At 35.4% G+C, this 17051-nt stretch overlaps 1 protein-coding gene across 10 annotated transcripts in view; it reads right to left on the reverse strand.

Annotated features, from left to right (window-relative positions):
• crtc3 (CREB regulated transcription coactivator 3) overlaps positions 1-17051 on the reverse strand; it is an 89888-nt gene that overhangs the window by 38317 nt on the left and 34520 nt on the right. For 5 of the 10 annotated variants that reach the window (XM_005166492.6, XM_073907311.1, XM_073907314.1 and 2 more), the window contains 2 exons: positions 6167-6229; positions 5471-5574 (listed from right to left, as the gene is read on the reverse strand). In XM_005166492.6, coding sequence (XP_005166549.1) covers positions 5471-5574; positions 6167-6229 — 167 coding nt within the window. The remainder of the gene's footprint in view (positions 1-5470; positions 5575-6166; positions 6230-17051) is intronic. The other 5 variants (XM_073907312.1, XM_021477955.3, XM_073907317.1 and 2 more) reach the window with 1 other exon arrangement.

Raw genomic sequence — 17051 nt, forward strand, 5'->3', positions numbered from 1 at the left:
CGTTTCTGAGTGGAGTTTGCATGTTCTCCCTGCGTTTGCGTGGGTTTACTCCGGGTGCTCCGGTTTCCCCCACAGTCCAAAGACATGCAGTTCATGTGAATTGGGTAGGCTAAATTGTCCATAGTGTATTAGTGTGAATGAGCGTGTATGGATGTTTCCCAGAGATGGTTGCAGCTGGAAGGGCATGCAATGCATATAACACTTGCTGGATAAAGCCTGGTTTATACTTCTACCTCGGCGCATGCAATGCACTTAGCTGTGCATTTAAACTTTTGCGTGCTGTTTCTGTTGTTCTGCATTAACACTTCCGAAACGCTAGTTGGCAGTGAGGTGTTAATGTTCCTCTGTGTTGAGTTTCTTCGCTGGTGTTTTGTTTTTTCTGAACGCTTCGTTAAAATGTACAAGTGGCTCAAACTCACTCATTTTGAGGCAGTTTTGACGTGCAACAACTTTAACCATGAGGTAAACACAAAACGTTCCATCCGAGCTCCTTCACGGGACTCCACACTTGTAAACAATCGCTCCATTGGGCTCACGCGACTCTCTGTCCCGCCCAGACCCGTTAGTGCTAACCAAGCCGAAAATATTTATAAAAAAAAAAGATTAAAAAAAAACTTTTTTTGATGCACATGCAGGAATTTTTTCTGTAAATGTGTTGTCACTGTAGCGTATGCACATTTTTATTCAAATAAAAATGATTCTAGTCATTTGTGCATATCAAATTTAAATAAAATTTATATATATGTGCACAATTTATGCACATCTTAGTGTTTCCATTAAGCATACTTTTATATGATATTTCAAAATAGGTGAATGAAAGCAAGCACTGGAACTGCTGATACAATGAAGTAAAAAAATAAAAATCTATTGATGTATAAATGTACTGGGATAACCATAACAATCTTTGCCAGAACTGCACTGATATAATGATGAACAATTTGCACTGCTAATGCAGAACTGAAGTTAGATCATCCCACCCAATGACATAATCCTACAGTCTTACAAACCCTCAAGGCTGTGTGTGTATGTGAACTTTGGCTATGGTGAGTGTTGGAGAAGTGTGCGCCAGACGATGACATCTGTAAAGCTCATGGGGCTGTACTGTACATGAATTATCTTTCAACCACTCGAGAAATAAATCACTGAGAATTAATGGTAGAGGAAACATCTTTTAACCCTTTAACTTACACTCTAAGAAACCAAACTTGACCTCTATTTGACCAATATCTTTGTTAAATTGTGTTCATGACACCACCACACAAATTCTGTTTTTTGTTGTTGTTGTTTTGTTTTGTTTTAATGATGGTTGAACAAAAAAAAAGATCAACCAGGCAGCTACGGTGGATTTTAAAAGGCTTTAAAAGAGCTCTGGACTGAGTTTCAGCCATTTTCAGAATACCATCTGAAATGCCAGTGTTTGTAACCAAGACAACTAGATAAACAACATGACAGTGAGCCCCAGCTGTGTCGTGCAAACACACTGCAATACGGTCTGCAATAAATCATTGATTTATCTTTCATGACCGACAATGTACAATCCAATTGACCCCTTGCATTTATTTCAACTACACTGTTATGCCACACAATAATGTCCTGTGAAATGACAGTATGGCCGTAATAAATGTGACTCTATAGTAGGTATTATACTGGCTCATACTCTTTTACAAATAAATGCTCTAAAAGGAAGTTGTGATTTGTTTAAAAAAGAAAAACCTTTGTGCATCAGATGACAATGTGCAAATAAGAATAATTAGCCAACAAAGATTTAAAAATATATATTCTTGTACAAATTGTATCACTGATTGGGATTTAACCACTCGAGTAAAGTAGATTACCTTTACATTCAGAGAAATTTCAAGCTTAAAAAAAATTCAGGTGAATAGAGTTTCAATGAAGGGTTTTTTCTAGACTTGTGAGTTGTGGAACAACATGAGCGTATAAATGATGACAAAATGTATTTTTTAGGTTAACTATTCATTTGGAAGAACATTTCTATAACATTTTTTTTTTTTACAAAAAAACATTTTTTTTTAATGACAACAATAGTTAAATTTGATGAAATCTTTTTACTATAACATTTTTCTTAATGACAACAATAGTTAAATTTGATGAAATCTTTTTACTATAAAAAAACACAGAAAAAATATATAAGAGCAATTCTAGCGTTATGGATTTGACATTTGCAAAACATACATTCGCATAGAAAGTAAATGTTAACATTATATTGAAACTGTTGCTTCTATTTTCCAGAACAACTGACCACAGAGTTATGAGACCAGAAAAACATCAATCTGTAAACATGTTTTGTACTTTAAATGAGGAAAATAAACATGCGTTATGGATGTGACAAAAAAAGTTTGCAGGTTTGCAGTATACAACATACTTTGTAGAAAGTGAATTAAACTGTACAACCCAAAAGAAACAAAGACAATGAAAAGGATAAAGAGTTCAAAAAGTTCAATCAAAAGAGTGGGCTCTCTATAAAACAAAAATGATTTTATTTAATTTAATAGTTTCACTTTTATGAGGAAAAAGTGTCGTTACGGATGTGACGTCTTTCTGTTATGGATGTGACGGATGTGAAATTGCCACTTGTGTGACTTTGGTAAATTAAATAGAATAATTTGAAAACACTGGCAGATGCATTTTAGAGTATTTCTAAAGTACTCTAAAATTCTTGCTTACCCCGAAAAAAAAAAAAAAAAAAAAAGGTTTCTGCATTTTGTTGAAAACTTCATGGCAAGGTTGACATTTGCATGGAAGTGCTCATAAAAAAATAAGAGTCAAGGAAAATGAATTTTAGAAAAGCAGGGATTTAATAGGGACTATTAAAGCCAGCTTATAAAAGGTCAATTTCTTGCAATATGCCAGATTTATTATTAATGATATGTCCTTTCACAGCTTCAAAAAAAGAAATTCATGTGTCATTGTAATCTAAAACTAGATGTTCGTAATAACTTCTCTTTCCTTCTGTGATGACATATTTAATAGTGCAAAGGCAGAACAACCTGTCACTCGCATGAGATTACAGCAATAACAAACAACAATCAAGTGAATTGCTGATGTAGGTCAGAACTTGATTTTGTACATTGTTTCTTGTTCGAGAAGTAACAAGGATGTACAGCAGGGAAAATAAGTATTGAACTCGTCATCTTTTTTCCTGGGAATAATATATTCTAAAGGAGCTGTTGACATGGAACTGAACCAGATTTTAGTAAAAATCCAAAAAATCCAAACATTTAAATAAAACAAAACAAAACAAAACAAAATAAAAATTGTTACGTGTAATAAGACTGGAATGACAAAAGGAGAAAGTGCTGAACTACTGAAATGCATTTAATACTTTACTGTATATAAAAGGCTTGATTTGGCGATGGCAGCTTAAAGACGCCTCTCATATGCAGAATGAAGTCACATGCATTGCCCAGGTGCGAGTTTTTCCACAGACTTCAACAGTGTAAAAATCTTGATGGTTCTGTGGGTTTTGTCTATTAAATCTTTTTTTTGTTTTACATTGGATTCAAGTCCAATTCAAGTCTTTTCTTTCTCTGAAAGCATTTGAGAGTTTCCTTGGTTGTATTTTGGATGATTAGCGGCATTTGCACTGTCAGGCAAATGACACTTAATAGGTTATACCCCTTTATTTAAGGATGTTGCATATTATTCAGTGATCTTAAGTGAACGAAAGTGTTACAGCACATAAGAGCAAGTTATAAGATATTTCGCTGAGCTCAGCAGCTATTCACTAATAAAGTTCTAAATTTAAAATCATTCAGTTTTAAATTTTACTACGTCATATAAAAACAAACACTTGTTTGAGGACACAGAATACATTTTTTACTAGCAGTTTTCCTCAATGCATTTGTAAAGCGGCGCTGCGCAGGACTGGATGACAGGAAAGAAGGTCATTTCTGCTTTCACGCACCCAAAAAATGCTCCGTTTGCACGATTTGAATAATATCATCGTATCTAAATACTTCATAAAAATTATTTCAAACCTTCTCCGGTGTTTATTGTTTTTAGAAAATATCTAAAATCTTTTTTTTCCAGATAGGCTTTTGTAAAATGAAAGTTATATAGGCCTATGGCTTAAAACTGTTTAATTTGTGTATTGTATTGTATATACCTACATTGTTATAGTTGGTTTTTGTTTATTTTTACTGGTTTATTTATTCAATGGGATTTTATTATATCCGATATTTGTAACTCTTTAAATTATTTTAATATAGCTAAGGCTATTTTATCAAGACATGACACTATTGTCTTGAGCATACAAAAGTGGACTCATAATTTGTAAAGTTTTGTCTTTCTGTTGTATTCATATTGTGTATTATCTACAAAATCAATAAAAAAAGAAAGAAGCCGCTCGCGGCATCAACAGGGCTGTCAAGCGAGCTCTTTTTTGCCCGGTCTCTCACACATATGCAGGCATCTAACGCGCACGTATCATGCACAAACACACCACTTAAACTTGACAAAAACTCTCGACAACCTTTACTGGCTGCTGTGTCTTTAATATGGTGTAAAGATCATTATGCGTTATTGAAACATCAAAGAGGACGCAGCAAAGTCACTTAAAAAATTTAAACTTTATTATTTTATGCAACAGCCTTACATTTAAAAGGGAAACATAAGGGTGATCATAAGCAAAAAGACTCCTTGCCTATAAGGTCTTTTATGGAATAGCCTATGTAAAACTGACCTGCTATACGTTTTTCTTTCTTTTATTTATTTATTTGGCGCATAAACTCGGGTGTAATCAGAAAACTAGTGTGATGACGGCATGCCATCTTTACCAGACTCGGGCAAATCCGCCTCTCCTTTTACTCCACCCAGCTGTGCCGAAAAAAGGCCGGCGCTCCTGAGAAAGCCCCGCTTTGGCCCGATCATGCCCCAGAAGTGACAGTGGAAACACGACTGACCTTGGCTCGCTCTAGCTTGCTCGCTTCAGACGAGATAGTGGAAATGCAGCTATTCTTGTTGAAATGTCCACCCTTGTTTCATCTTCATCATCCTGCTAATGTAGATACTGGACTGAAGCAGCTTATATTCATTTACATTGATGAAGGGCAGAGGGTTGCTGAAGAACTACTGATAGACTTCAGCTGCTGTCTGGGCTTTCACTGCCTTTCTACACCTCCCTTTCTTCATGTGTTCAGCACTTTTTCATTTTATTACACAAAACTTCAGTTGTAAACTAATTAGATTTGTTTTTGTTTGCATACATGGATGTCTTTGGTTGTTACCAACATCCGGGGAAAATCTCAAGTCAAAGGCACCTTTTGAAATATGTTTTTTGAGAAAAATGTTGACATTTTCAATACATATTTTCCCCGTTGTATGTGCATGACAATAAGGAACTCCAATGCAGCTCCAGTTTTACGCAGACTTTAAAGGTCCTCCATGAAACCACTTTATCCTTTATTTTTAGAGCGTAAATACAAGGTACTACATCACTAGTAGTGCTCACCGTTCCGCTGAGGTGGTCCTCTGCCCATCTGCTGGTTCATGCCAAAAGGATCCTGTGGGTTTGGATTCATGGCGCTGGTGTGCAGAGCTGAGTCAGAGTTTGTTCTGTGGCAGAAGGAAAGGAGAGGACGAAAGAAGCAAAACAAAAATCGCTCAGTGAGCCATCATAGCAGAACCAAAAAAAATACTCATGCAGCAATGCAACTCCACATGACCCTTTGCCTTCACTCACTGCCTTTATTAAGCAACTGCACATGATGAGCTCTTTTTCAAGAGCACTTCAGTGAGCAGCAGCACCTCGCTCCGCTTTACATCCTTTATCTGCTGCGACCTTTAAACCACTCTTAAGTCACACAAAACAATAATAACAGTGCTGTTGCTGCTATTTGTAGAGCAGAAATTCAAGGTACTACAACACAATGATGCGTGTGGGGATGGGAGGGAAAAAAACGGATTAGTAGAAATAAAGATCCCTGATTTGGATTAGTTTGGTACAGTGAAATATTAGTTAGAAAACAAAAACCCGGATTCGCTTGAAATCATTTTGCTTGTATTCGAAGATTTGATTGGTACATAAAGATCTAAACCACAAGAAAGAAGATAATAAAGGAGATCTGCAAGAAATGACAACAGGAAAACAAAACAAAAGAGGTCCAGAGGAGATCTGTGAGAGAGGAATTTGAAAGTCAAAGGTCACCTGTTAAGCTGTGATATTAATCTAAATCCAGGTCGTTTCTCTTCGGTCCATGGCAGTTGCTCCCTTTAGAAATGGAAAGAGTCACGTGTTACTCACTACTGTACCGAGCCTGTGGCCCTGGCTCAGTGGTTAGTACAGCAGGATGAGCAAGCCAGAGACAGAGAGGGTGAGAGAGAAAGAGATATATAAAAGAGAAGAGGGAAAATTCCTCTGTGACACCTTCAGGAAAACATAAACAGAGCCGCAGAAATCAGAGCCTATTCCCCCAGGTTAGTTTAAAACCGTGTGCAGCGCTGATCTACTGCTTCAATTAGAGTGGGGCTGTCAGGTCTGGGAGCAAACAAAAGTGCTATAATATCTTCAACAGTTAATGAACCAAAAGAAACACGCAGCAGAGCAACCACACACACACACACACACACACACACACACACACACACAGCAGGCAATCAAGATACAGACTCCAGCAAATAAACAAATCCATCTCAAAGACCGCAAACGCAATCCACACAAATAAAAGCTTTAATCTTCATGACAGACAGAGCCGTTCAGAGACTACAACTACAGCTCGGTGACCTTAAAAGAGGTCACCGATGGAGCCAGCGTTTACTCTTTGAACCAATAATAGACAGACTCTAAAATACTAAAGAAAAAGCAAGCAGTTCTTGACCATGGAACATGGAGCTGTGCAAATGCTAGTGTGTTAGAGGTGGTTGCCAAGTAGATTAAAGTAAAATAAAAGACTAAACATTTGTAGATATTCAATATACTGCAATAATGTACAAGCTGACTTTTTATATGTTGATGTTATACTTACAGCAAAAGTCAGAATTATTTGCCCCCTGAATTATTACCCCCCCCCCCTGTTTATTTCTTTCCCCAATTTCCGTTTAACGGAGAGATTATTTTTTTCAACACATTTCTAAACAGAACAGTTTTAATAACTCATTTCTGATAACGAATTTATTTTATCTTTGACATGATGACAGTAAATAATATTTGACTAGATTTTTCAAGACACTTCTATACAGCTTAAAGTGATATTTAAAGGCATAACTAGGTTAATTAGGTTAACTAGGCAGGTTAGGGTTCTGTAGACTAATGAAAAAATATAGCTCAAAGTGGCTAATATTTTGACCTTAAAATGGTGTTTAAAAAATGAAAACTGCTTTTACACTAGCCGAAATAAAACAAATAAGACTTTAAAAAAATATTATCAGACATACTGTGAAAATTTCCTTGATCTGTTAAACACCATTTGGGAAATATTTTAAAAAATTAAAATCAAAGAGGGGCTAATAATTCTGACTTCAACTGTATATCATGATATTATACTTCAAAATATCACGATAGTGTTTCTTTTAAAAACATTCAGACTGTATTTGCAGTTTTGTTTATCAAAGCATCCAAAGATTGAAAACTTAATAGACTGTGTATTTACAAACATTCACTTTTTGACATGTTAATCTGATAAACGCTAAAATATTGACTGATAATTCTGTAACTATTTATGGAGCTGTTATTCGTTAAACGCTTTACAAAAAGGTACCATTTGTTAACTTTGTTTTCGTCATGAATTTAGTTAAACTAACCAACATTAACTACACCTTAGGTGTTTTTTCATAGCTGATGCCTTATAACTAGGGCCAGGCACACTCTGGATATTTTTTGCTATTTCTGTGCAGAGTATTGTAAAGAATCTGTGGATTCATGCGAATTGATTTTGGGTGTATCGTAACTAAAAACTTGATATATTGAATAATTTTTATTTTTTTACTTTTGTTTAATATTTACAATGCAAATTCTATTAGATCCACTTATTTGGTAAACACCGCAAGTCTCTCATATAATATATCTACTATAGACAGAAGATATTACTTTACAAACTGTATTGTAAATAAATCTTATGAACATTTTCATATTAATCAATAATATTACTGAAATTAATTAAAACAATTTTTATACATATTTACACACAACTAAATAAATAGACTTGATAGGCTAAAAATCTGTGGAAATCTGCTAATTACTGCATGCGCAGATTCCGTGAGGGTCTAATTATATTAATTCAGTTGTATATTTTTAACCAACTTTAACTCCATAGCTAATAAATTTGCTCATTGTTGATTTTAATGCATTTAGTAACATTAACTAACAAGGCTTTATGTAAAGTGTTACCTAATAATTTTTATCATGATTTTGCAATTTAATTGGATTAAAACCTTCATAAATTCATTTACAATGAAACAATACACTAAACAATTTTTGGCCTGTTATACCTGTTCAAACGGAATCTTTTTGCAACTTAGGTCGATAATATGATAATACTGCAGATCATGATAAAAGATTCAGTCATTAATCACAACAAGAAAATGTTACCATCATAAGCCTAGACTCTACAGTCTATCCAATATTGCATACTGCTTGAGTGGGTACTACCACCTTTGAATTTAACTTACTTCCTGACCAAAAAAGTATATATAGTATGTATATAGTGTGAATCTGGAAATATTTTAAATGAAATTCAAACCTAAAAGAGTCAGCTGCGTAAATCCTTCACTATGGCCCACGGTGTTTATGTGCACACTTCAGAAGCTCAGTGTAGCAAGGCAAGTACATACTGCTCATTGACTGCTTTTCAGAAAAGAGATCCCAGGCTTGAAAAAAATGCTAACCATTCTGGTGGAAACTAGATGCTGCGTGAGAAATCAAATACTCCATAATACTATGAAGAATGTGAAAAACAGTGAGGCAAAATCTTTTTAATGTTTTATTTGGATTAACAAAATCTGTATTTGTTTGACTTTTTTTCGATTATGCCTGATGTTGTCCTAAAAAATGCTGCGCATATTAATGGATATGAAAACAAATAGAGTGAATAAACTGATAAGCTAAATCACAGTGGCAAATTTATCAGTAAAATTTTAGTTTTTTTTTTTATTATTTCCTAAGTGCGGTTTCAAGTTTCAAAAAACCTGGAGTACTTTTTCTTGAGATTTTAACAGATGTGTGTGTGTGTTGAGCATCAGTTAATACAATGTTAGCAACTGTTATCTTTAATGGAGGGAGAAACTGGATAATTTTTGTCAGCTAATTTCATCTTCCGGGTTTAAAATCTTTTTTGGGGCAGGATCAAAATTGGTGATGTAGCACTGATCTGCCTGTCCAGTGATGACATCTCGATTTCTCATTATTATTCATAGCTGAGTTTTATTATCCTATGAGAAGACCCTGCTTCTTAATTATTAGTGAGAGCACGTGCTTTCCGAAAGCAAGACAGACCTGCCAAGCAGCGAGACCCAGTGATTACGTTTATATGGACATCAGTAATCGAATTATTTGCCTTAATCTAATTAAGAGAATAATAACATTAAGGTGTTTACATGAGTTGCTTTTTGAATGTTTCTTTCATGATCCTGTTTTACATGTCATAGCACATAACTTGATTAACGTCACTGTGTCAAAGCTGTTGGTTTGCAACAAAGATTTGTGTCGAAATCGCAGTACGAGAATTTTAGAATGGCTGACTTTTTCTTTTATCAGTTGAGTTTATTACCATTCAGACACATCGCCTATATCCGTGCTGCTGTGTTTGCCTATGTTTAAAATCTCCAGATTACCAGCAGGGCTAATGGTTGGAATAGACAGGGCAGGAGACCTGCTGCACAGTTATCCCGGGAATTCAGGAGGAGAGAAGTCTTCTTTATGTAGTGTTTAAGCATGATTATCTTTGTAATGATATAACAAATGTGGTTATGTGTATCAAAAGAGGGGGGTTTTATGGCCCTTTAAGATTTTTAAACATTACAGTTTAATAAGTAATTTCTAATAACTAATTATTTTTGCCTTTGTCATTATGTCAGTACTTAACATTTTAGAAAATACTGATTTTCAGCTTAAAGTGCAGTTAAAATGCTGAATAATTAGGTTACTTAGACAAGTCCTGTTAATAATATCCACCCTAAACATGACTATAAAATATTTAAAAAATGCTTTCACTCCAGCCCCCCAAAAACAGGCTCTCTGTAGAAATAAAATATAATAGTGAAAACTGTGGGAAATGTCATTGGTCTTGCACTTGGTAAATATTTTAAAAATAATCAATTTCACAGGAGGGTTAATAATTTTGCCTTCAACTGTAGTAGTAAATTAAGTTTTCAAAAAAGCTGTTTCTAAAAAGGAAAACATACTTTTTAAAGCAGAAATAATAGCTTCAAGGCTTCCTAAAACGTACAGATGAATGATAGACATGTGAAATACTGTATAATTTACGCACTGTGGAAAAACCACACCTCTACCACATTGAAACAGCACAAGTAGTGTGTCTGCAGCAGCACATGCATCTGTCAGAGCATCTGCCACTTCAAAAATGTGTTAACAGTATCTCACGCGTTATTTTCAAGCTCTTAATATAAAGCATGACTCATATTTAGGACAAACTGAATTATGCACTTTCCCCTGCAGCAGCTCACTCCATGTCCTCTACTGTTTTTCAGATGCGCTCCTACACTATTGTGCATCAATGTAAATGGTATTGCCTCATATTTTAGAGTTCATACAAATACACAGATATATGATACAAACTCAACACACCACCCAGCCCTATACTGCTATGAATAACTTATAAATTAATAAAATAGTTATTTGCCGACCCCAGTGTTTAAACTTCATTCAATCATTTTCCTTCAGGTTAGTCCCTCATTTATCAAGTGTCACCACAGTGGAATGATACACCAACTATTCCTGCAAATGCTTTACATAGCGGATGCCTTTCCATCCGCAACCCAGTACTGGGAAACTCATTCACACTTGCACACATACACTACGGCCAATTTGGCTTAACTAGTTCACCTATAGCGCATGTGTTTGGACTTGTGGGGGAAACCCACGTCAATATAGGGAGAACATGCAAACTCCACACAGAAATGTCAGCTGACCCATCCGGGACTCAAACCAGCAACCTTCTTGCTGTTAAGCAACAGTGTTAACCACTGAGCCACCGTGCCACCCTGTTTAAACTTAAGTTTGAAAAACAAAAGACTAACAAGTTATTTGTGTCTGTCAAAGCAACCAATGATATCATAACTCAGTGGTGCAATTATTCACAGCTATAGTAACAGCATATGGCAAGTGTGTCAAAGAGCACAATGCAAGACGCGCATGTATGATGATTCCCGTTTACTAACTTCCATGTGTAACAGCCCAGCAGATGTAGCCGGAGATTGCTGCTGTCTGCCAGAACAGGGAAACTGGCTCCCGCTAAGAGGGTTAATATATTCCTATCACCAAGACAATAAAGAGAAATAATAAACAGATTTCCTACAGGCCGCTCTGCTGCTACAGCCTGCCAGACCACACTAGGGTGATGTAATGCTGCTTCAATACACTGCAGCCTCAAATGCAGGCAAAAGGAAAAGTAGATACTGCAGAAAGTGTGTTTTCTTCAGTGTAAAGCTGGTCTGTTTTGAAATGTGTTTGGGTATAGCTTCTCATGCCACTCATGCTAAAGAGTTCTCTGTGAATTGAGTTCAAAATGCATTCCAAAATGGATTGATGAATTATGAATTAATAATGCTTTCAAGTGTTATTTGAGGATCATGGGCCTTTTTCTCGGACGGTCGAACGTACATCCAGTAGAGTGATTGTTGCATATCGATACTTCCGGCCGGAGCACTGGAGTCAGATCCGCTAGTTTTCACTACCTCTTTGAAAACTGTGCCAGCATTTACCATTTACAGCAGCTGTTTATTGTCTTGTGGGCCATCATTCTACCGCTTCACACTCTAAACTTGATCAAGGAAATAGGATGTCCACAAAAATTACATTTTTTATTATGAAGGTGGGTGACGATCCATACGTTAGCATGGTTTAGGAATGGCTATTTACATTTGTTCGATATGTACCGTTATCATAGTGTAGGCTCAAGAGTAGTTTTAAACCGTTAAGAGATATAAGGGAGGTAACGTATAGAATAATAAATGTTTAAATGTATAATATGTCAATGTATAATAAATATGTGATGTAATAAATATTTGATGAGAGGGAACCTGGACCTTTACTATTTCTGTACGTACTGTACGTGGATAAATATTTTAAGGGAGGGCAATAGGCTTTATTTGACTAATGCACTGTGTAAATGTATAACATGTTAATACTGCTGAAATAAGACCGTGTGGAATTGTTTGTACATACAGTTGAAGTCAGAATTATTAGCTCCCTTGTTTATTTAGATTTATGCACTGAAAAAAAAATTAATTGGATTTACTAATTATTTCTTTAAGGTAAGTTGTTGGAAACGATTAATTTGAATTTAATTCAATTTATTTGAATTTAAACAAACAGATTAAGTTAAACAATATATATATATATATATATATATATATATATATATATATATATATATATATATATATATATATATATATATATATATATATATATATATATATATTTTTTTTTTTTTATTTAGCCCAAATAAATTATTTGGAACAGTTTGGTAAAAAATAATAAAATAAATAAAATTCAGTGTGGTTTTAGTTAACTATAATATCCCTAATCTGTTACCTGCTATGCTAAAATCATACTTTTATATTAACCCATGGTGGTTGTAATATAGATGTTTAAACACAACTGTGTGGCTATAGTCTGAAAAGTGTCAGCCTATAAATGGTAAAAACCTTAACACTCAAAAAAATAAATAAATAAATAAAAAAAAGGTTTCTAACAATGGCTGCTGGAGATATACAATGTCCACGCTGAAGATGCATTAAACTGTAAATGTACGTTGCTTTTTGAGTTGCACCAATAAACTCCCTCTATCTGAGCTGTTGATGATGCAGTAGTTCAATTTATTATTTAAGAGAAATGTATAAAAAAACAAACAAAAACAAAAAAACTGCCCCAAAAACAAGTGTTTGTTCAATGATGGAGTTGCTCAAAGATTTATAATGGGATCAACACCAATGCTTTATGTGTGAACGCATGCTCTAGACAGAGTAGAAATATCATGCATTTGTTTTACGAATTGCCTTTCAGAAAGTCTTTGCAGTCTGTAATTCTGACGATACTAAAGCAAGCATATTCTCTGTCTGTTTTCACTGATAACTGCGAACAGGAATGTAGTTGTTAAAAAAAATAAAAAGCAAAATTAAGTCAATTCTGATTCAAACATATATGGTGGAACCATGCTAATGACATTTTCATAGTGTGAGATACTGTCCTGTTTGTAATGGGCGGTAAGCCAAAGTATTGGTGCTTAAAGCTTAGTTCTCTGGTTCAGGAGCACCAGCTCATTTTAATTTAAAGCAACAAACAATCAAAAAAATAAAAATAAAAACACTTTGTTTTGATGCAGACCCATAGAGCGTATATCAAAATTGACAATGCAATCTTGCTTTTTTTTAATTGAATGGACTGAGGGCAAAACATCAGGGGCCTTATGTATAAATGCTGCGTACGCACAAAAACTTTGAGTACGCCAGGTTTCACGCTCAGAATCGCTCATGTTTGGATTTACTAACGATGAACTGAAGGTGGGAATGTGCGCAGCTCCACGCCAGCTTTATGGCTGGCGTACGCACATTTTTTGTGCGTGTCTGTTTTATTTCTATTGGCGACTCCTAGAGGCAGTTGTGTTAAATTCCTCTTTACAAAGTGTCTGAGCCTTGCAATGGCAGCTGTATGAGATGGGTTCATCTAGCAGGTATATAAGGTTTCCATACCATGCAGTTGACCAGCTAAACATTAAAGCGCAATTTGCAGCGGTCGCCTGTTTTCCCAATGTAATCTGAGCTATCTACTGCACGCACATTGCTATAAAGACACTATCTGAAGTTGAATTCACATACGTGAATCAGAAACATTTCTATTCAATAAATGTGCAAATAAAATATGATGCACAAACTTATTGATGATTCCTACTTGTCTTTCTCGTGATAAATATCTGGCAAAATCTGATATGTAGCGGGGGAAAAAAGAAGAAAGAGTTCATAAGATGCTGTATTCGAACCAAGTTCATGCTCGGACGTGTCAAAACATGTTGACATGCGTCATACGAGCTGTGCCACTGAGACTGTTAAGGATACTGCAACATTTTACACCTATAAATCACACTATTTCTTTTTTTTAATTCACTCAGTGCGATGTTCAGACCCAACTGTGTTGACTGCATCAGCTAAACTCTCCCACTCTATTTTTTTCTTTTGTTGTTAATTCCGGAGAACAAACTTACAGGTCTACCTCCGAAAGCAGCACCTCCAATTCACATTCTGTTCAAAGTTTCTCTTTTTGCTTGCATTTGCCTTTGCTTTTTCGTTGGGTTTTGCCAAAGTAGATTCATTAGCATATTCAAACGGGGGAGGAGGCAGGGAGGGGTTTTGTGCTCGTGCATGTTGCGCTCAGTTTCACGTTCATTCAGATGTACAAAAGAATATGCGTGAGATTCGGCGTACGCAGTGTTTCATACATCTGAATTTTTTTCTGCATAAGCACATTTACAGCTTTGTGCGTACGCAATGTTTTAGTAAGATTTCCACACAAGTCTTCATACATGAGGCCCCTGATGATGGGAACAGACTGTCACTAAAATTGTTGCAAAAGGAGCCTGGGCATGTGGAGAAGGAACAATCAGTCACCTTCCACCCAAGCTCTCACAAGCCAAATCAACCACACCCGATGCTGTTACAATAAACTAATGAATGATTTAAATGTACAAAGTCGAAACACTATACAATTCACTACAGTATATTTGAAAAAAAAAAACAGAAGTAAGGTACACTGTAGGTGTGCAGGGTTCCACACAATCCATTCATGTTGTCCCATCACTAATCAATTAAGTCAAGGTAACAAATTTAAATGGATTGAAGTTGTCCTCCCCAAAAAAAATTACGAATTGTGTTGTGTCAGCTTATTTTACTAAAGTAGTTTGAAATCATGAGTTCAAAAATCATTTTCTGAGTGTTGGCATACTTAAAACAATTATTTAAAAAAAGGTCATGTCCCATGCCATTGTCCAGTGGGCTGGAGAGGCCAAGTTTGGAAAACAGGAAAACGCTATAACAGTTCTCCGAATGGATGGAAACTTCATTTGCAATTCAAATCGTTCTTATTTATGTCTAGAGTGCTTAAAATATATAGAGAGCATAAACAAAAAAGTACCATGAAGTGAATAACTCCTAAGAAAAGCAGTCTTGGTAAAAGCTGCTAGAGAGCTTCGTAAACATTGTTATTTAAAGCTGACCTGTGGTCAAAGGCAACGTCCAAAACAGATGTCTTTAAACTGGCATCAGGCAGACCACCAAAAACGGAGAGATTCCTCAATGAAAGCCTATCGCTTTTGGATCACACTTGAGTCAGGACGAATGCCTTTCTAGAAATCCTCCCAGAGGAAGAGCACAGGCTCAGATCCAGGATGGGGAGAGCGTGGGATTAAGAGGACAGCACTGACCCATGTTCCTGACCCAGTCCAGCTGAGCTCCGCGGGGAAACATATGGATGTTGCCTAGGATTCAGAACCAGCCCCGTTTACCCAGACACCAGAGGGATAGCAGGACCCTGGGGAGAGCTTAGCCTGACAGTATCGTAGTAGCGCCTTCTTCCCGGAGGATGCAACTGAGCGCTGGGATACACCAAAACACAGTTTCACACTGCACAACACTGCTGTATTAACTCTTAGACCACCTTAAAACAAAACTCCTTTTGATATGTTTGTGAAATTAGATTTTATATATGGTCAAAGTAGTGACCGGTGGGAAACAGCATAGTCATTTTTTTTCCAAATAAGATGCATTTTACAACGCAGTAAAACATATCTGCAAATTGACAGCTTGGGACCTTGATTCATTCTCCAAAAGCTTTTGATGTTGAAAAGTTTGAAGACATTTTTTATAGTTTAAAGTTATATATTGTTTGGGTTATGGTTGTAAATTATGGTACCAAAACCTGGTAATAAGCTCCCAGTACATTTTCTGTTATTTTGCAGACTTATTTCTTTATATGTCATTTCCTATATATTATACTATTTTAAATGACCAAAATGTCAATAAAAGTCACTTTGTCTGTAGACTGGAATTTTCAACATCAAAAAAAAAAAAAAATAATAATAATAATAAAAAATTGACATAGCAGACATCAACATTTAAACTATTAATGTCTTTTGCAACAGGATAGGCCATATACACACACAACAGTTTGACACTATTCTCTGCATCTATCGAGTCAGTACAGAACAACAGACACCCACATCTAGGCCTGTCATGATATCTTTTTTTTGCTGTACGATATATTGCACTAAAATATATTGAGATAAATTATCTATATGTTATTGATATTATAATATATTTTATGCCATTAATTATATATTGCCAGAACGACAATATATTGCATCCTAATGCAGATATACTCTTCCAAAAAACAAATAATATTTTATTCTTAAGAATATTTCATTTAATTATTAGACATTGCAATCAGAATGTGAAAACCTATATCTTTATCAAATGAATAAGAATAATGTTAAGCGTTAACAAAAAAATGGAAGGTAAAAAAAAAAAAAACTAGAAAAAAAAAAAGTTAAAGATTGTGAGTTGTCAGACACCCACATGAAAATATACTATAGTAATTTATTGTAAATACTATAGTGTTTTAACCATAATGACATTGATGCTTCCAATATAAATAGCGAGGTTCCACAATAAGCTAAAATGTAACTGATATGTTCTTTTTTTTTTGTATGGGCAATTATATTTCATCACCAAAAATTATTGAGGTAAAATGGCCATATGTTGTGCGAGAAGTCAATATATTGATTATTGTGACAGGCCTACACGAATCCCGAAAGGCACAAGCGCACGCACAGGGAACTCCTGGAGACTCACCACACCCTCCATCA

Source organism: Danio rerio, chromosome 7 (genome assembly GCF_049306965.1).
Source record: "Danio rerio strain Tuebingen ecotype United States chromosome 7, GRCz12tu, whole genome shotgun sequence".
Lineage (NCBI taxonomy): Eukaryota > Metazoa > Chordata > Actinopteri > Cypriniformes > Danionidae > Danio > Danio rerio.